This window comes from Syngnathus typhle, unplaced genomic scaffold, assembly GCF_033458585.1.
Source record: "Syngnathus typhle isolate RoL2023-S1 ecotype Sweden unplaced genomic scaffold, RoL_Styp_1.0 HiC_scaffold_40, whole genome shotgun sequence".
NCBI lineage: Eukaryota > Metazoa > Chordata > Actinopteri > Syngnathiformes > Syngnathidae > Syngnathus > Syngnathus typhle.
Window position 1 is genome coordinate 702848 of NW_026871946.1, and position 17938 is coordinate 720785.

Below are 17938 nucleotides of genomic sequence, written 5' to 3' on the forward strand. Positions count from 1 at the left end.
TTTCGATGCCAACCTAACCAGAGTGACGGGAGCGGCACAATTCAGAAAAAGTGCTCAGCTCGCCGAGAAAATGCGATTTAAGCAATAAAATTAAAAATGCTTATAAAACATAAACCAAACGTTGGAGGTGGTCATTTCTCAATGCGCAGTAATAAACTCGGCACTCTAAAGCACCCGAGAGCGTTTTTTTCGATGCCAACCTAACCAGAGTGACGGGAGCGGCACAATTCAGAAAAAGTGCTCAGCTCGCCGAGAAAATGCGATTTAAGCAATAAAATTAAAAATGCTTATAAAACATAAACCAAACGTTGGAGGTGGTCATTTCTTAATGCGCAGTAATAAACTCGGCACTCTAAAGCACCCGAGAGCGTTTTTTTCGATGCCAACCTAACCAGAGTGACGGGAGCGGCACAATTCAGAAAAAGCGCTCAGCTCGCCGAGAAAATGCGATTTAAGCAATAAAATTAAAAATGCTTATAAAACATAAACCAAACGTTGGAGGTGGTCATTTCCTAATGCGCAGTAATAAACTCGGCACTCTAAAGCACCCGAGAGCGTTTTTTTCGATGCCAACCTAACCAGAGTGACGGGAGCGGCACAATTCAGAAAAAGTGCTCAGCTCGCCGAGAAAATGCGATTTAAGCAATAAAATTAAAAATTCTTATTAAACATAAACCAAACGTTGGAGGTGGTCATTTCTTCATGCGCAGTGAATAACTCGGCACTCTAAAGCACCCGAGAGCGTTTTTTTCGATGCCAACCTAACCAGAGTGACGGGAGCGGCACAATTCAGAAAAAGCGCTCAGCTCGCCGAGAAAATGCGATTTAAGCAATAAAATTAAAAATGCTTATTAAACATAAACCAAACATTGGAGGTGGTCATTTCTTCATGCGCAGTGAATAACTCGGCACTCTAAAGCACCCGAGAGCGTTTTTTTCGATGCCAACCTAACCAGAGTGACGGGAGCGGCACAATTCAGAAAAAGCGCTCAGCTCGCCGAGAAAATGCGATTTAAGCAATAAAATTAAAAATGCTTATAAAACATAAACCAAACGTTGGAGGTGGTCATTTCTTCATGCGCAGTGATAAACTCGGCACTCTAAAGCACCCGAGAGCGTTTTTTTCGATGCCAACACAGCAAAAACTGGAGTGTTGAAATTTCAGGGTTAAACATGTCAGAGTTGATTTCAACTCTCAAAGTGTCATTTTAACACATTCTGATTAAAATGGTGTTCAGTGTTGGAGTTATTTAACAGAGTTATTCCAACCTAAGCAAATCAACTCTGTAGAGATGTAAAGTGCATCTCGGCCGAGTTAACTTGCTTGATAGGCCCCTGGGCTTCAGTCCAGGTAACCCCATGTGTTATGCCCCTGGGCTTTCAGCAGGGTGAACCCGTGCATCAATCAATAGTCTCCTGTGCGTGGCGTGGTCAACCGTCGTTTATTTCGCTGCTGGAATCAGGAATGGATGCGGAGTTGGACTTTTACACGAGGTAAGCTACAAAATCAAACTTGTAGGAACAATAACATTGAATTAAACGTCTGCTGAGAATATTTATGTAACTTTGCTAAGCATTTTTTGTGGTTGGCACTGGACAGCGAACGTTTGGATTTTTTTTTAATGCAATGTTAACTTCACCACTAACGTTACCACTTGCTAAAAAATAAACATTAATAAAAAAACGGTTTCCTATGTTATCCTTTGCATTTTACCAAGTCTCACGCGTGCTTGAGAGGTTGTATAAACAAGGCTTCATATTTAACTGTCGAATATAGTTTGGGGCTAACGTTAGCACATGTTAAAAAGCTAACTTGAAGTTCATGGCGGGTGCATGCATGGCATCAGTCCGACTGCCCAATACTCCCTCTTCCCATTTCTCCGACCATACACTTGTTAATTTCTGCGTCCATTAATCTAACCTTAACCCTAATCCTAACCATAACCCTCTAGAATAAGTAAGGGATAAACAGTTCAGAGGTTGTTATGGAGAAATAAGCCCCGACAGGATGAACTTTGGCTCCAACACGAAGTGAGGAGTTAATTCATGCAATAAACCCCGCACTTTGCGTAGGAGCCACGGCTAGAGTGAAATAATTAGCCTAAACAATTGCAGTTGGGTGCCTGTGTGGCAGACTCCCTGTGCCACTGCACCGAGACGAGTGTCCGAGGCTCTGATCATGCAGGTGTGGTTAATAACTCTGATTAATGGGTAATGTAGGTAATGTAGTGGGCAGTCAGACTATAAAGGGTCAACTTTACTGGTGCTGTGTTGTGTTTGTTTGGTCGCTGAAAACCAGCTTTTAACAGAGGGGAATGTTTTAATAAATCAGTTTTGCCTCAAATGTAAATGTTAATTACGGTAGCATGTGCTGCAGTCACTACAGCTAGTCGCTGCCACGTTCATCAATGAGAGCGTTTCCACTGGGCCTGCTGTGGCATGTTTTAACAGCCTCCCAGCAGCTGCTGAATGTGTTTAATCTTAGACATGCAGTGAAATTAATAATGAAACAATTTCTTGCATGATACACAACGTTTATGTGAGTGTTAAATAATTATTTCTTGCATGTTAAGTGTTTACTGACATTTGTTTGTTGTTGCATGTCTCAGAAAAATGTTGATCCAGGTTCGGTATTGCCAACAGCAGAAGTATGTGAAGTTGGATGAGGTTGATGGATGTTTTGATTTTGTGCAGTTCCATGACAAAGGTTTGTTTTTGTTTTACTTATGCTTGGTTTGATATAAAGGGCAGAACAACGCCCCTTTCTTTTAAGATTTGGACTGAAAAGGGAATGTATTTTATGCAGGGGATTATCTCTGAATTTGTTTACAGTGGTGGATTAAATTATTGAATGTGAAATGAGGCAAGATCAGTGCTATCTTAAAGGTCCACTCAGATGTATCTTGTCTTTTCCAGTCATCGAGAGATTTTGCCTGCCACCTGACGCAAAATTAGTGTACAAAGATGCAACAGGGACAGAAGTTGATGAGGACATTTTCAGTGACCTTGTCAGCCAAGGCAATGTGACTCTATCAGTTTTCTCAAATGACGGTGAGAAATGTAAAGGGGTAAATTACATAATGCAATGTGTAAAACACTAATGCAAATTTATAAGTACAGAAATACAGTAAACAATTTCAATTTAATGTTTTCAGAATTAAGTCATTTAATACACTTAAAGGTGGATCAAATATTCAATATCATTCTTTGTGGTTACACAACAGGGACATTCAGCCTGACTTTTATTAAATGGTTTAAATGTCATTTTAACTGACATAAATCCAATATGAATACCAAATGTATTTTTGATTAATCTAATTCATGCCTTTAAAACAATTTCTGAAAATATTTCTGAATTGCCTATCAAGACTGAGAATCAATTGATTAAATGAGTTGAGTCTATGGTGTGCCGTTGGCTTGGTTAGATCAAAAATCTTCTATGACTTTTTGTATACTGCAAATAAACACCCCACCCCCCTTCTTTTTTTTTTTTTTTTTTTTTTTAGAATTTTCCGATTGCTCCTTGTCCTCTCCATCCGATTATTCTGATTCAAGCTTCAGTTCATGTGCAAGTACATCAACTATACTCCTAGATGAGGTTCCTAGGAAGAAACCAAGACTTGAGGGCCCACTTACTGCAGCATCTGCTAGAAAGGTTGTGCTAAGTACTCACAGGTTTCTTAAAATCAACATTTGTCATCCTTAAACTCTAGAAAGGCAGTTTATCACATTTGTTTTTTTGCTTCTTTTTCAAAGTTGATTGAAGATGTCCTTGGTACCAGCTCAGGTGGTGAAGAGGTCCTCCAAGAGTATCACACAACAAAAACTCTAACAGATGCTACCAGAAGAAAGTTGGTCAATATAATAGTGGCACACATGATTGATAAACACGGGTATGTGTGTTCTATTTGTCTGTACTATCCTTTTTTTATTAACAAGTTAACTACTTGGCCCTTGTATTAATGCTAATTTGATCTTTTCTCAGGCAACTCCCCAGCAAAGCTGTTCGAGAAGAGTACGCTCTTGGGATAGTGACAGTGTTCCCGTCCCTCAAAGACCCATACTCCAAGAAAGGCTATGTATAGTCATTATTATTGTACTATCTGTTTACATAATTTTCATGTTTTGTCTACATTACAGTAACATTTAGATTCTGAAATTTCACAGTAGCTTATGAGGTTGACATCACATTAATTTTGAATGTATTTCCATTTTAGGAACATTTCTATGATGCTGCAAGCAGCACCGGATACATTTCTTGGCGTCTGAAAACGATTCAGAGAAAGATTCGAAGAGGACATGCATCTACAAGTAGCCCCACTGGCTTTTCCCCAGGAGGAGGTCAGTCTATCTATCTATCTATCTATCTATCTATCTATCTATCTATCTATCTATCTATCTATCTATCTATCTATCTATCTATCTATCTATCTATCTATCTATCTATCTATCTATCTATCTATCTATCTATCTATCTATCTATCTATCTATCTATCTATCTATCTATCTATCTATCTATCTATCTATCTATCTATCTATCTATCTATCTATCTATCTATCTATCTATCTATCTATCTATCTATCTATCTATCTCTCTATCTATCTCTCTATCTCTCTATCTCTCTCTCTACGCAACTGTCTTTCTTTCTCTAAGTACCCCTCATTTTTCTTTCTTTCTTACAACTTCATCTAGGGTGTTTCTTGTTTTTTTTCTTGAAAGAATTGTGTGCTTTTTTTCAGGAGGCCCAAATGTGCGCAGGTCCATTGTTGTTGACCAGCAGCTTGATGGGGATGCATACCAGGAAGCCATCTCCTTGCTCAACCATACAACAGACAGTTCCGTAATTTTTCTGAAGATGAGAGAGACCTTTCAGAATCGCCAAAAACTCATCCACGACTCAGACAAAACAAGATATCTTCTCCATCTTCCCAAGATTCCTGGATACAAAGGGATTGGTAAGTATGAAATGGGATTTTTAGAATGCCTTGAAATGTGCTGAATGTGGTAGTAGTACATTTGCTTTCTTATAGATGAATCAAGACTTCACACTCCTGTTTGAAGAGGAGGTTTCCAACCTGCTGCTCCAGAAATGGGATCCGTTCTTCAGAGATAACGTCATCAAAGAGGCCAAGCGGCTCACCCCAACACCTGAGCTGCGCCGAATGCTGCAGGCCGCAGAGTCTCCAGGAAGTGAACTTGATGAGGCACCAAGTGAGTTTTGTTCGATAGAATTTGTTATAAGCAATTACAGTTCAATAGTCTTGTGATTAATAAAGACCGATTGATTTTATGTTACTGGACTTCAATTGTTCGTTCATTCTGTGTATTTCTTTTTCTTTTTAAAGTTGGGTTAAAGTCGATGGTGTTGAGTACAAAGGTGGACTTGTTGTTTGCAGTTCCATGGAGGAAGACATGCCAGTCTTTTGTCAAATAGATGATGTACTTCTGGTTGAAGATGACGTTTATTTTTTGACAAAAAAGCTATTTACAGAGATGTTTGTTGAACACCACCATGCCTTCAAAGTTTTACCCTCATGTTTTAACTGACTGCATTGGGGGAAAAGTTAAAATAAATTGTGTTTTTGAAAATGCATTTTTCTTGGAATTGTCATTTTAATGGTTGTATTGTACTGTTTTTTTTTTTTAACTATGTAGTGTCAATTTAACCCAATTTAGGAAGTTAAAAAGGAGCTTTGATATAATGTAAATCGATAGTGTTAATTTAACCCAGTTTAGAGAGTTAAAAAGGAACTCTGATATAGTGTTAATGTAACTCGATATAGTGTTAATTTAACACAGTTTAGGGAGTTAAAAAGGAACTCTGATATAGTGTTAATGTAACTCGATATAGTGTTAATTTAACACAGTTTAGGGAGTTAAAAAGGAACTCTGATATAGTGTTAATGTAACTCGATATAGTGTTAATTCAACCCAGTCTAGGGAGTTAAAAAGTAACTCTGATATAGTGTTAATGTAACTCGATATAGTGTTAATTCAACCCAGTCTAGGGAGTTAAAAAGTAACTCTAGGTACAGTGTTAAATAATTAACTATTTTGAAAGTGTTAATTTAACTCTGTAGAGTGTGGAGCTATATAAACCCGCAAAAAGTGTTAAAATTGACTCTGTGGGAGTTGATTCAACACTCCAGTTTTTGCTGTGAACCTAACCAGAGTGACGGGAGCGGCACAATTCAGAAAAAGTGCTCAGCTCGCCGAGAAAATGCGATTTAAGCAATAAAATTAAAAATGCTTATAAAACATAAACCAAACGTTGGAGGTGGTCATTTCTTCATGCGCAGTGAATAACTCGGCACTCTAAAGCACCCGAGAGCGTTTTTTTCGATGCCAACCTAACCAGAGTGACGGGAGCGGCACAATTCAGAAAAAGTGCTCAGCTCGCCGAGAAAATGCGATTTAAGCAATAAAATTAAAAATGCTTATAAAACATAAACCAAACGTTGGAGGTGGTCATTTCTTAATGCGCAGTAATAAACTCGGCACTCTAAAGCACCCGAGAGCGTTTTTTTCGATGCCAACCTAACCAGAGTGACGGGAGCGGCACAATTCAGAAAAAGTGCTCAGCTCGCCGAGAAAATGCGATTTAAGCAATAAAATTAAAAATGCTTATAAAACATAAACCAAACGTTGGAGGTGGTCATTTCTTAATGCGCAGTAATAAACTCGGCACTCTAAAGCACCCGAGAGCGTTTTTTTCGATGCCAACCTAACCAGAGTGACGGGAGCGGCACAATTCAGAAAAAGTGCTCAGCTCGCCGAGAAAATGCGATTTAAGCAATAAAATTAAAAATGCTTATAAAACATAAACCAAACGTTGGAGGTGGTCATTTCTTAATGCGCAGTAATAAACTCGGCACTCTAGAGCACCCGAGAGCGTTTTTTTCGATGCCAACCTAACCAGAGTGACGGGAGCGGCACAATTCAGAAAAAGTGCTCAGCTCGCCGAGAAAATGCGATTTAAGCAATAAAATTAAAAATGCTTATAAAACATAAACCAAACGTTGGAAGTGGTCATTTCTTCATGCGCAGTGATAAACTCGGCACTCTAAAGCACCCGAGAGCGTTTTTTTCGATGCCAACCTAACCAGAGTGACGGGAGCGGCACAATTCAGAAAAAGTGCTCAGCTCGCCGAGAAAATGCGATTTAAGCAATAAAATTAAAAATGCTTATAAAACATAAACCAAACGTTGGAGGTGGTCATTTCTTAATGCGCAGTAATAAACTCGGCACTCTAAAGCACCCGAGAGCGTTTTTTTCGATGCCAACCTAACCAGAGTGACGGGAGCGGAGCAATTCAGAAAAAGTGCTCAGCTCGCCGAGAAAATGCGATTTAAGCAATAAAATTAAAAATGCTTATAAAACATAAACCAAACGTTGGAAGTGGTCATTTCTTCATGCGCAGTGATAAACTCGGCACTCTAAAGCACCCGAGAGCGTTTTTTTCGATGCCAACCTAACCAGAGTTACGGGAGCGGCACAATTCAGAAAAAGCGCTCAGCTCGCCGAGAAAATGCGATTTAAGCAATAAAATTAAAAATGCTTATAAAACATAAACCTAACGTTGGAGGTGGTCATTTCTTCATGCACAGTGATAAACTCGGCACTCTAAAGCACCCGAGAGCGTTTTTTTCGATGCCAACCTAACCAGAGTGACGGGAGCGGCACAATTCAGAAAAAGCGCTCAGCTCGCCGAGAAAATGCGATTTAAGCAATAAAATTAAAAATGCTTATAAAACATAAACCAAACGTTGGAGGTGGTCATTTCTTCATGCGCAGTGATAAACTCGGCACTCTAAAGCACCCGAGAGCGTTTTTTTCGATGCCAACCTAACCAGAGTGACGGGAGCGGCACAATTCAGAAAAAGTGCTCAGCTCGCCGAGAAAATGCGATTTAAGCAATAAAATTAAAAATGCTTATAAAACATAAACCAAACGTTGGAGGTGGTCATTTCTTCATGCGCAGTGAATAACTCGGCACTCTAAAGCACCCGAGAGCGTTTTTTTCGATGCCAACCTAACCAGAGTGACGGGAGCGGCACAATTCAGAAAAAGCGCTCAGCTCGCCGAGAAAATGCGATTTAAGCAATAAAATTAAAAATGCTTATAAAACATAAACCAAACGTTGGAGGTGGTCATTTCTTAATGCGCAGTAATAAACTCGGCACTCTAAAGCACCCGAGAGCGTTTTTTTCGATGCCAACCTAACCAGAGTGACGGGAGCGGCACAATTCAGAAAAAGTGCTCAGCTCGCCGAGAAAATGCGATTTAAGCAATAAAATTAAAAATGCTTATAAAACATAAACCAAACGTTGGAGGTGGTCATTTCTTAATGCGCAGTAATAAACTCGGCACTCTAAAGCACCCGAGAGCGTTTTTTTCGATGCCAACCTAACCAGAGTGACGGGAGCGGCAGAAAAAGTGCTCAGCTCGCCGAGAAAATGCGATTTAAGCAATAAAATTAAAAATGCTTATAAAACATAAACCAAACGTTGGAGGTGGTCATTTCTTAATGCGCAGTAATAAACTCGGCACTCTAAAGCACCCGAGAGCGTTTTTTTCGATGCCAACCTAACCAGAGTGACGGGAGCGGCACAATTCAGAAAAAGTGCTCAGCTCGCCGAGAAAATGCGATTTAAGCAATAAAATTAAAAATGCTTATAAAACATAAACCAAACGTTGGAGGTGGTCATTTCTTAATGCGCAGTAATAAACTCGGCACTCTAAAGCACCCGAGAGCGTTTTTTTCGATGCCAACCTAACCAGAGTGACGGGAGCGGCACAATTCAGAAAAAGCGCACAGCTCGCCGAGAAAATGCGATTTAAGCAATAAAATTAAAAATGCTTATAAAACATAAACCAAACGTTGGAGGTGGTCATTTCCTAATGCGCAGTAATAAACTCGGCACTCTAAAGCACCCGAGAGCGTTTTTTTCGATGCCAACCTAACTAGTGTGACGACAGCGGCACAATTCAGAAAAAGTGCTCAGCTCGCCGAGAAAATGCGATTTAAGCAATAAAATTAAAAATGCTTATTAAACATAAACCAAACGTTGGAGGTGGTCATTTCTTCATGCGCAGTGAATAACTCGGCACTCTAAAGCACCCGAGAGCGTTTTTTTCGATGCCAACCTAACCAGAGTGACGGGAGCGGCACAATTCAGAAAAAGCGCTCAGCTCGCCGAGAAAATGCGATTTAAGCAATAAAATTAAAAATGCTTATTAAACATAAACCAAACATTGGAGGTGGTCATTTCTTCATGCGCAGTGAATAACTCGGCACTCTAAAGCACCCGAGAGCGTTTTTTTCGATGCCAACCTAACCAGAGTGACGGGAGCGGCACAATTCAGAAAAAGCGCTCAGCTCGCCGAGAAAATGCGATTTAAGCAATAAAATTAAAAATGCTTATAAAACATAAACCAAACGTTGGAGGTGGTCATTTCTTCATGCGCAGTGATAAACTCGGCACTCTAAAGCACCCGAGAGCGTTTTTTTCGATGCCAGCCTAACCAGAGTGACGGGAGCGGCACAATTCAGAAAAAGTGCTCAGCTCGCCGAGAAAATGCGATTTAAGCAATAAAATTAAAAATGCTCATAAAACATAAACCAAACGTTGGAGGTGGTCATTTCTTCATGCGCAGTGAATAACTCGGCACTCTAAAGCACCCGAGAGCGTTTTTTTCGATGCCAACCTAACCAGAGTGACGGGAGCGGCACAATTCAGAAAAAGTGCTCAGCTCGCCGAGAAAATGCGATTTAAGCAATAAAATTAAAAATGCTTATAAAACATAAACCAAACGTTGGAGGTGGTCATTTCTTAATGCGCAGTAATAAACTCGGCACTCTAAAGCACCCGTGAGCGTTTTTTTCGATGCCAACCTAACCAGAGTGACGGGAGCGGCACAATTCAGAAAAAGTGCTCAGCTCGCCGAGAAAATGCGATTTAAGCAATAAAATTAAAAATGCTTATAAAACATAAACCAAACGTTGGAGGTGGTCATTTCTTCATGCGCAGTGATAAAGTCGGCACTCTAAAGCACCCGAGAGCGTTTTTTTCGATGCCAACCTAACCAGAGTGACGGGAGCGGCACAATTCAGAAAAAGTGCTCAGCTCGCCGAGAAAATGCGATTTAAGCAATAAAATTAAAAATGCTTATTAAACATAAACCAAACGTTGGAGGTGGTCATTTCTTCATGCGCAGTGATAAACTCGGCACTCTAAAGGACCCGAGAGCGTTTTTTTCGATGCCAACCTAACCAGAGTGACGGGAGCGGCACAATTCAGAAAAAGTGCTCAGCTCGCCGAGAAAATGCGATTTAAGCAATAAAATTAAAAATGCTTATAAAACATAAACCAAACGTTGGAGGTGGTCATTTCTTAATGCGCAGTAATAAACTCGGCACTCTAAAGCTACCGAGAGCGTTTTTTTCGATGCCAACCTAACCAGAGTGACGGGAGCGGCACAATTCAGAAAAAGTGCTCAGCTCGCCGAGAAAATGCGATTTAAGCAATACAATTAAAAATGCTTATTAAACATAAACCAAACGTTGGAGGTGGTCATTTCTTCATGCGCAGTGAATAACACGGCACTCTAAAGCACCCGAAAGCGTTTTTTTCGATGCCAACCTAACCAGAGTGACGGGAGCGGCACAATTCAGAAAAAGCGCTCAGCTCGCCGAGAAAATGCGATTTAAGCAATAAAATTAAAAATGCTTATAAAACATAAACCAAACGTTGGAGGTGGTCATTTCTTCATGCGCAGTGATAAACTCGGCACTCTAAAGCACCCGAGAGCGTTTTTTTCGATGCCAACCTAACCAGAGTGACGGGAGCGGCACAATTCAGAAAAAGTGCTCAGCTCGCCGAGAAAATGCGATTTAAGCAATAAAATTAAAAATGCTTATAAAACATAAACCAAACGTTGGAGGTGGTCATTTCTTCATGCGCAGTGAATAACTCGGCACTCTAAAGCACCCGAGAGCGTTTTTTTCGATGCCAACCTAACCAGAGTGACGGGAGCGGCACAATTCAGAAAAAGTGCTCAGCTCGCCGAGAAAATGCGATTTAAGCAATAAAATTAAAAATGCTTATAAAACATAAACCAAACGTTGGAGGTGGTCATTTCTTAATGCGCAGTAATAAACTCGGCACTCTAAAGCACCCGAGAGCGTTTTTTTCGATGCCAACCTAACCAGAGTGACGGGAGCGGCACAATTCAGAAAAAGTGCTCAGCTCGCCGAGAAAATGCGATTTAAGCAATAAAATTAAAAATTTATAAAACATAAACCAAACGTTGGAGGTGGTCATTTCTTAATGCGCAGTAATAAACTCGGCACTCTAGAGCACCCGAGAGCGTTTTTTTCGATGCCAACCTAACCAGAGTGACGGGAGCGGCACAATTCAGAAAAAGTGCTCAGCTCGCCGAGAAAATGCGATTTAAGCAATAAAATTAAAAATGCTTATAAAACATAAACCAAACGTTGGAAGTGGTCATTTCTTCATGCGCAGTGATAAACTCGGCACTCTAAAGCACCCGAGAGCGTTTTTTTCGATGCCAACCTAACCAGAGTTACGGGAGCGGCACAATTCAGAAAAAGCGCTCAGCTCGCCGAGAAAATGCGATTTAAGCAATAAAATTAAAAATGCTTATAAAACATAAACCAAACGTTGGAGGTGGTCATTTCTTCATGCGCAGTGATAAACTCGGCACTCTAAAGCACCCGAGAGCGTTTTTTTCGATGCCAACCTAACCAGAGTGACGGGAGCGGCACAATTCAGAAAAAGCGCTCAGCTCGCCGAGAAAATGCGATTTAAGCAATAAAATTAAAAATGCTTATAAAACATAAACCAAACGTTGGAGGTGGTCATTTCTTAATGCGCAGTAATAAACTCGGCACTCTAAAGCACCCGAGAGCGTTTTTTTCGATGCCAACCTAACCAGAGTGACGGGAGCGGCACAATTCAGAAAAAGTGCTCAGCTCGCCGAGAAAATGCGATTTAAGCAATAAAATTAAAAATGCTTATAAAACATAAACCAAACGTTGGAGGTGGTCATTTCTCAATGCGCAGTAATAAACTCGGCACTCTAAAGCACCCGAGAGCGTTTTTTTCGATGCCAACCTAACCAGAGTGACGGGAGCGGCACAATTCAGAAAAAGTGCTCAGCTCGCCGAGAAAATGCGATTTAAGCAATAAAATTAAAAATGCTTATAAAACATAAACCAAACGTTGGAGGTGGTCATTTCTTAATGCGCAGTAATAAACTCGGCACTCTAGAGCACCCGAGAGCGTTTTTTTCGATGCCAACCTAACCAGAGTGACGGGAGCAGCACAATTCAGAAAAAGCGCTCAGCTCGCCGAGAAAATGCGATTTAAGCAATAAAATTAAAAATGCTTATAAAACATAAACCAAACGTTGGAGGTGGTCATTTCCTAATGCGCAGTAATAAACTCGGCACTCTAAAGCACCCGAGAGCGTTTTTTTCGATGCCAACCTAACCAGAGTGACGGGAGCGGCACAATTCAGAAAAAGTGCTCAGCTCGCCGAGAAAATGCGATTTAAGCAATAAAATTAAAAATGCTTATTAAACATAAACCAAACGTTGGAGGTGGTCATTTCTTCATGCGCAGTGAATAACTCGGCACTCTAAAGCACCTGAGAGCGTTTTTTTCGATGCCAACCTAACCAGAGTGACGGGAGCGGCACAATTCAGAAAAAGCGCTCAGCTCGCCGAGAAAATGCGATTTTAGCAATAAAATTAAAAATGCTTATTAAACATAAACCAAACATTGGAGGTGGTCATTTCTTCATGCGCAGTGAATAACTCGGCACTCTAAAGCACCCGAGAGCGTTTTTTTCGATGCCAACCTAACCAGAGTGACGGGAGCGGCACAATTCAGAAAAAGCGCTCAGCTCGCCGAGAAAATGCGATTTAAGCAATAAAATTAAAAATGCTTATAAAACATAAACCAAACGTTGGAGGTGGTCATTTCTTCATGCGCAGTGATAAACTCGGCACTCTAAAGCACCCGAGAGCGTTTTTTTCGATGCCAACCTAACCAGAGTGACGGGAGCGGCACAATTCAGAAAAAGTGCTCAGCTCGCCGAGAAAATGCGATTTAAGCAATAAAATTAAAAATGCTTATAAAACATAAACCAAACGTTGGAGGTGGTCATTTCTTCATGCGCAGTGAATAACTCGGCACTCTAAAGCACCCGAGAGCGTTTTTTTCGATGCCAACCTAACCAGAGTGACGGGAGCGGCACAATTCAGAAAAAGTGCTCAGCTCGCCGAGAAAATGCGATTTAAGCAATAAAATTAAAAATGCTTATAAAACATAAACCAAACGTTGGAGGTGGTCATTTCTTAATGCGCAGTAATAAACTCGGCACTCTAAAGCACCCGAGAGCGTTTTTTTCGATGCCAACCTAACCAGAGTGACGGGAGCGGCACAATTCAGAAAAAGTGCTCAGCTCGCCGAGAAAATGCGATTTAAGCAATAAAATTAAAAATGCTTATAAAACATAAACCAAACGTTGGAGGTGGTCATTTCTTAATGCGCAGTAATAAACTCGGCACTCTAAAGCACCCGAGAGCGTTTTTTTCGATGCCAACCTAACCAGAGTGACGGGAGCAGCACAATTCAGAAAAAGCGCTCAGCTCGCCGAGAAAATGCGATTTAAGCAATAAAATTAAAAATGCTTATAAAACATAAACCAAACGTTGGAGGTGGTCATTTCCTAATGCGCAGTAATAAACTCGGCACTCTAAAGCACCCGAGAGCGTTTTTTTCGATGCCAACCTAACCAGAGTGACGGGAGCGGCACAATTCAGAAAAAGTGCTCAGCTCGCCGAGAAAATGCGATTTAAGCAATAAAATTAAAAATGCTTATTAAACATAAACCAAACGTTGGAGGTGGTCATTTCTTCATGCGCAGTGAATAACTCGGCACTCTAAAGCACCTGAGAGCGTTTTTTTCGATGCCAACCTAACCAGAGTGACGGGAGCGGCACAATTCAGAAAAAGTGCTCAGCTCGCCGAGAAAATGCGATTTAAGCAATAAAATTAAAAATGCTTATAAAACATAAACCAAACGTTGGAGGTGGTCATTTCTTCATGCGCAGTGATAAACTCGGCACTCTAAAGCACCCGAGAGCGTTTTTTTCGATGCCAACCTAACCAGAGTGACGGGAGCGGCACAATTCAGAAAAAGCGCTCAGCTCGCCGAGAAAATGCGATTTAAGCAATAAAATTAAAAATGCTTATAAAACATAAACCAAACGTTGGAGGTGGTCATTTCTTAATGCGCAGTAATAAACTCGGCACTCTAAAGCACCCGAGAGCGTTTTTTTCGATGCCAACCTAACCAGAGTGACGGGAGCGGCACAATTCAGAAAAAGTGCTCAGCTCGCCGAGAAAATGCGATTTAAGCAATAAAATTAAAAATGCTTATAAAACATAAACCAAACGTTGGAGGTGGTCATTTCTCAATGCGCAGTAATAAACTCGGCACTCTAAAGCACCCGAGAGCGTTTTTTTCGATGCCAACCTAACCAGAGTGACGGGAGCGGCACAATTCAGAAAAAGTGCTCAGCTCGCCGAGAAAATGCGATTTAAGCAATAAAATTAAAAATGCTTATAAAACATAAACCAAACGTTGGAAGTGGTCATTTCTTCATGCGCAGTGATAAACTCGGCACTCTAAAGCACCCGAGAGCGTTTTTTTCGATGCCAACCTAACCAGAGTTACGGGAGCGGCACAATTCAGAAAAAGCGCTCAGCTCGCCGAGAAAATGCGATTTAAGCAATAAAATTAAAAATGCTTATAAAACATAAACCAAACGTTGGAGGTGGTCATTTCTTCATGCGCAGTGATAAACTCGGCACTCTAAAGCACCCGAGAGCGTTTTTTTCGATGCCAACCTAACCAGAGTGACGGGAGCGGCACAATTCAGAAAAAGCGCTCAGCTCGCCGAGAAAATGCGATTTAAGCAATAAAATTAAAAATGCTTATAAAACATAAACCAAACGTTGGAGGTGGTCATTTCTTAATGCGCAGTAATAAACTCGGCACTCTAAAGCACCCGAGAGCGTTTTTTTCGATGCCAACCTAACCAGAGTGACGGGAGCGGCACAATTCAGAAAAAGTGCTCAGCTCGCCGAGAAAATGCGATTTAAGCAATAAAATTAAAAATGCTTATAAAACATAAACCAAACGTTGGAGGTGGTCATTTCTCAATGCGCAGTAATAAACTCGGCACTCTAAAGCACCCGAGAGCGTTTTTTTCGATGCCAACCTAACCAGAGTGACGGGAGCGGCACAATTCAGAAAAAGTGCTCAGCTCGCCGAGAAAATGCGATTTAAGCAATAAAATTAAAAATGCTTATAAAACATAAACCAAACGTTGGAGGTGGTCATTTCTTAATGCGCAGTAATAAACTCGGCACTCTAAAGCACCCGAGAGCGTTTTTTTTCGATGCCAACCTAACCAGAGTGACGGGAGCGGCACAATTCAGAAAAAGCGCTCAGCTCGCCGAGAAAATGCGATTTAAGCAATAAAATTAAAAATGCTTATAAAACATAAACCAAACGTTGGAGGTGGTCATTTCCTAATGCGCAGTAATAAACTCGGCACTCTAAAGCACCCGAGAGCGTTTTTTTCGATGCCAACCTAACCAGAGTGACGGGAGCGGCACAATTCAGAAAAAGTGCTCAGCTCGCCGAGAAAATGCGATTTAAGCAAAAAAATTAAAAATGCTTATTAAACATAAACCAAACGTTGGAGGTGGTCATTTCTTCATGCGCAGTGAATAACTCGGCACTCTAAAGCACCCGAGAGCGTTTTTTTCGATGCCAACCTAACCAGAGTGACGGGAGCGGCACAATTCAGAAAAAGCGCTCAGCTCGCCGAGAAAATGCGATTTAAGCAATAAAATTAAAAATGCTTATTAAACATAAACCAAACATTGGAGGTGGTCATTTCTTCATGCGCAGTGAATAACTCGGCACTCTAAAGCACCCGAGAGCGTTTTTTTCGATGCCAACCTAACCAGAGTGACGGGAGCGGCACAATTCAGAAAAAGCGCTCAGCTCGCCGAGAAAATGCGATTTAAGCAATAAAATTAAAAATGCTTATAAAACATAAACCAAACGTTGGAAGTGGTCATTTCTTCATGCGCAGTGATAAACTCGGCACTCTAAAGCACCCGAGAGCGTTTTTTCGATGCCAACCTAACCAGAGTTACGGGAGCGGCACAATTCAGAAAAAGCGCTCAGCTCGCCGAGAAAATGCGATTTAAGCAATAAAATTAAAAATGCTTATAAAACATAAACCAAACGTTGGAGGTGGTCATTTCTTCATGCGCAGTGATAAACTCGGCACTCTAAAGCACCCGAGAGCGTTTTTTTCGATGCCAACCTAACCAGAGTGACGGGAGCGGCACAATTCAGAAAAAGCGCTCAGCTCGCCGAGAAAATGCGATTTAAGCAATAAAATTAAAAATGCTTATAAAACATAAACCAAACGTTGGAGGTGGTCATTTCTTAATGCGCAGTAATAAACTCGGCACTCTAAAGCACCCGAGAGCGTTTTTTTCGATGCCAACCTAACCAGAGTGACGGGAGCGGCACAATTCAGAAAAAGTGCTCAGCTCGCCGAGAAAATGCGATTTAAGCAATAAAATTAAAAATGCTTATAAAACATAAACCAAACGTTGGAGGTGGTCATTTCTCAATGCGCAGTAATAAACTCGGCACTCTAAAGCACCCGAGAGCGTTTTTTTCGATGCCAACCTAACCAGAGTGACGGGAGCGGCACAATTCAGAAAAAGTGCTCAGCTCGCCGAGAAAATGCGATTTAAGCAATAAAATTAAAAATGCTTATAAAACATAAACCAAACGTTGGAGGTGGTCATTTCTTAATGCGCAGTAATAAACTCGGCACTCTAAAGCACCCGAGAGCGTTTTTTTTCGATGCCAACCTAACCAGAGTGACGGGAGCGGCACAATTCAGAAAAAGCGCTCAGCTCGCCGAGAAAATGCGATTTAAGCAATAAAATTAAAAATGCTTATAAAACATAAACCAAACGTTGGAGGTGGTCATTTCCTAATGCGCAGTAATAAACTCGGCACTCTAAAGCACCCGAGAGCGTTTTTTTCGATGCCAACCTAACCAGAGTGACGGGAGCGGCACAATTCAGAAAAAGTGCTCAGCTCGCCGAGAAAATGCGATTTAAGCAAAAAAATTAAAAATGCTTATTAAACATAAACCAAACGTTGGAGGTGGTCATTTCTTCATGCGCAGTGAATAACTCGGCACTCTAAAGCACCCGAGAGCGTTTTTTTCGATGCCAACCTAACCAGAGTGACGGGAGCGGCACAATTCAGAAAAAGCGCTCAGCTCGCCGAGAAAATGCGATTTAAGCAATAAAATTAAAAATGCTTATTAAACATAAACCAAACATTGGAGGTGGTCATTTCTTCATGCGCAGTGAATAACTCGGCACTCTAAAGCACCCGAGAGCGTTTTTTTCGATGCCAACCTAACCAGAGTGACGGGAGCGGCACAATTCAGAAAAAGCGCTCAGCTCGCCGAGAAAATGCGATTTAAGCAATAAAATTAAAAATGCTTATAAAACATAAACCAAACGTTGGAAGTGGTCATTTCTTCATGCGCAGTGATAAACTCGGCACTCTAAAGCACCCGAGAGCGTTTTTTCGATGCCAACCTAACCAGAGTTACGGGAGCGGCACAATTCAGAAAAAGCGCTCAGCTCGCCGAGAAAATGCGATTTAAGCAATAAAATTAAAAATGCTTATAAAACATAAACCAAACGTTGGAGGTGGTCATTTCTTCATGCGCAGTGATAAACTCGGCACTCTAAAGCACCCGAGAGCGTTTTTTTCGATGCCAACCT

At 41.0% G+C, this 17938-nt stretch overlaps 1 protein-coding gene across 3 annotated transcripts; it reads left to right on the forward strand.

Annotated features, from left to right (window-relative positions):
• Positions 1-1152: 1152 nt before the first annotated feature.
• Positions 1153-5590, forward strand: LOC133147290 (uncharacterized). 3 transcript variants are annotated; one of them, XM_061271280.1, is made up of 10 exons: positions 1156-1494; positions 2610-2707; positions 2917-3051; positions 3507-3655; positions 3757-3893; positions 3986-4079; positions 4218-4341; positions 4741-4956; positions 5032-5212; positions 5347-5590. In XM_061271280.1, exons 1-9 carry the CDS (start codon positions 1367-1369, stop codon positions 5058-5060), a joined length of 1110 nt encoding a protein of 369 aa, XP_061127264.1. In that variant the 5' UTR covers positions 1156-1366; the 3' UTR covers positions 5061-5212; positions 5347-5590. The 3 variants fall into 3 exon arrangements, with proteins under 3 accessions (XP_061127265.1, XP_061127264.1, XP_061127266.1); XM_061271281.1 differs by lacking the exon at positions 2917-3051 and having other exon boundaries at positions 1153-1494; XM_061271282.1 differs by lacking the exon at positions 2610-2707.
• The last annotated feature ends 12348 nt before the right edge of the window (positions 5591-17938 follow it).

Coding starts and splice junctions, on each gene's coding strand:
- LOC133147290 (XM_061271280.1), top strand. CDS start 1,367: ATGCCCCTGGGCTTTCAGCAGGGTGAACCCGTGCATCAATCAATAGTC. Junction 3,894..3,985: donor CACATGATTGATAAACACGG/GTATGTGTGTTC, acceptor ATCTTTTCTCAG/GCAACTCCCCAGCAAAGCTG. Junction 4,342..4,740: donor TGGCTTTTCCCCAGGAGGAG/GTCAGTCTATCT, acceptor GCTTTTTTTCAG/GAGGCCCAAATGTGCGCAGG.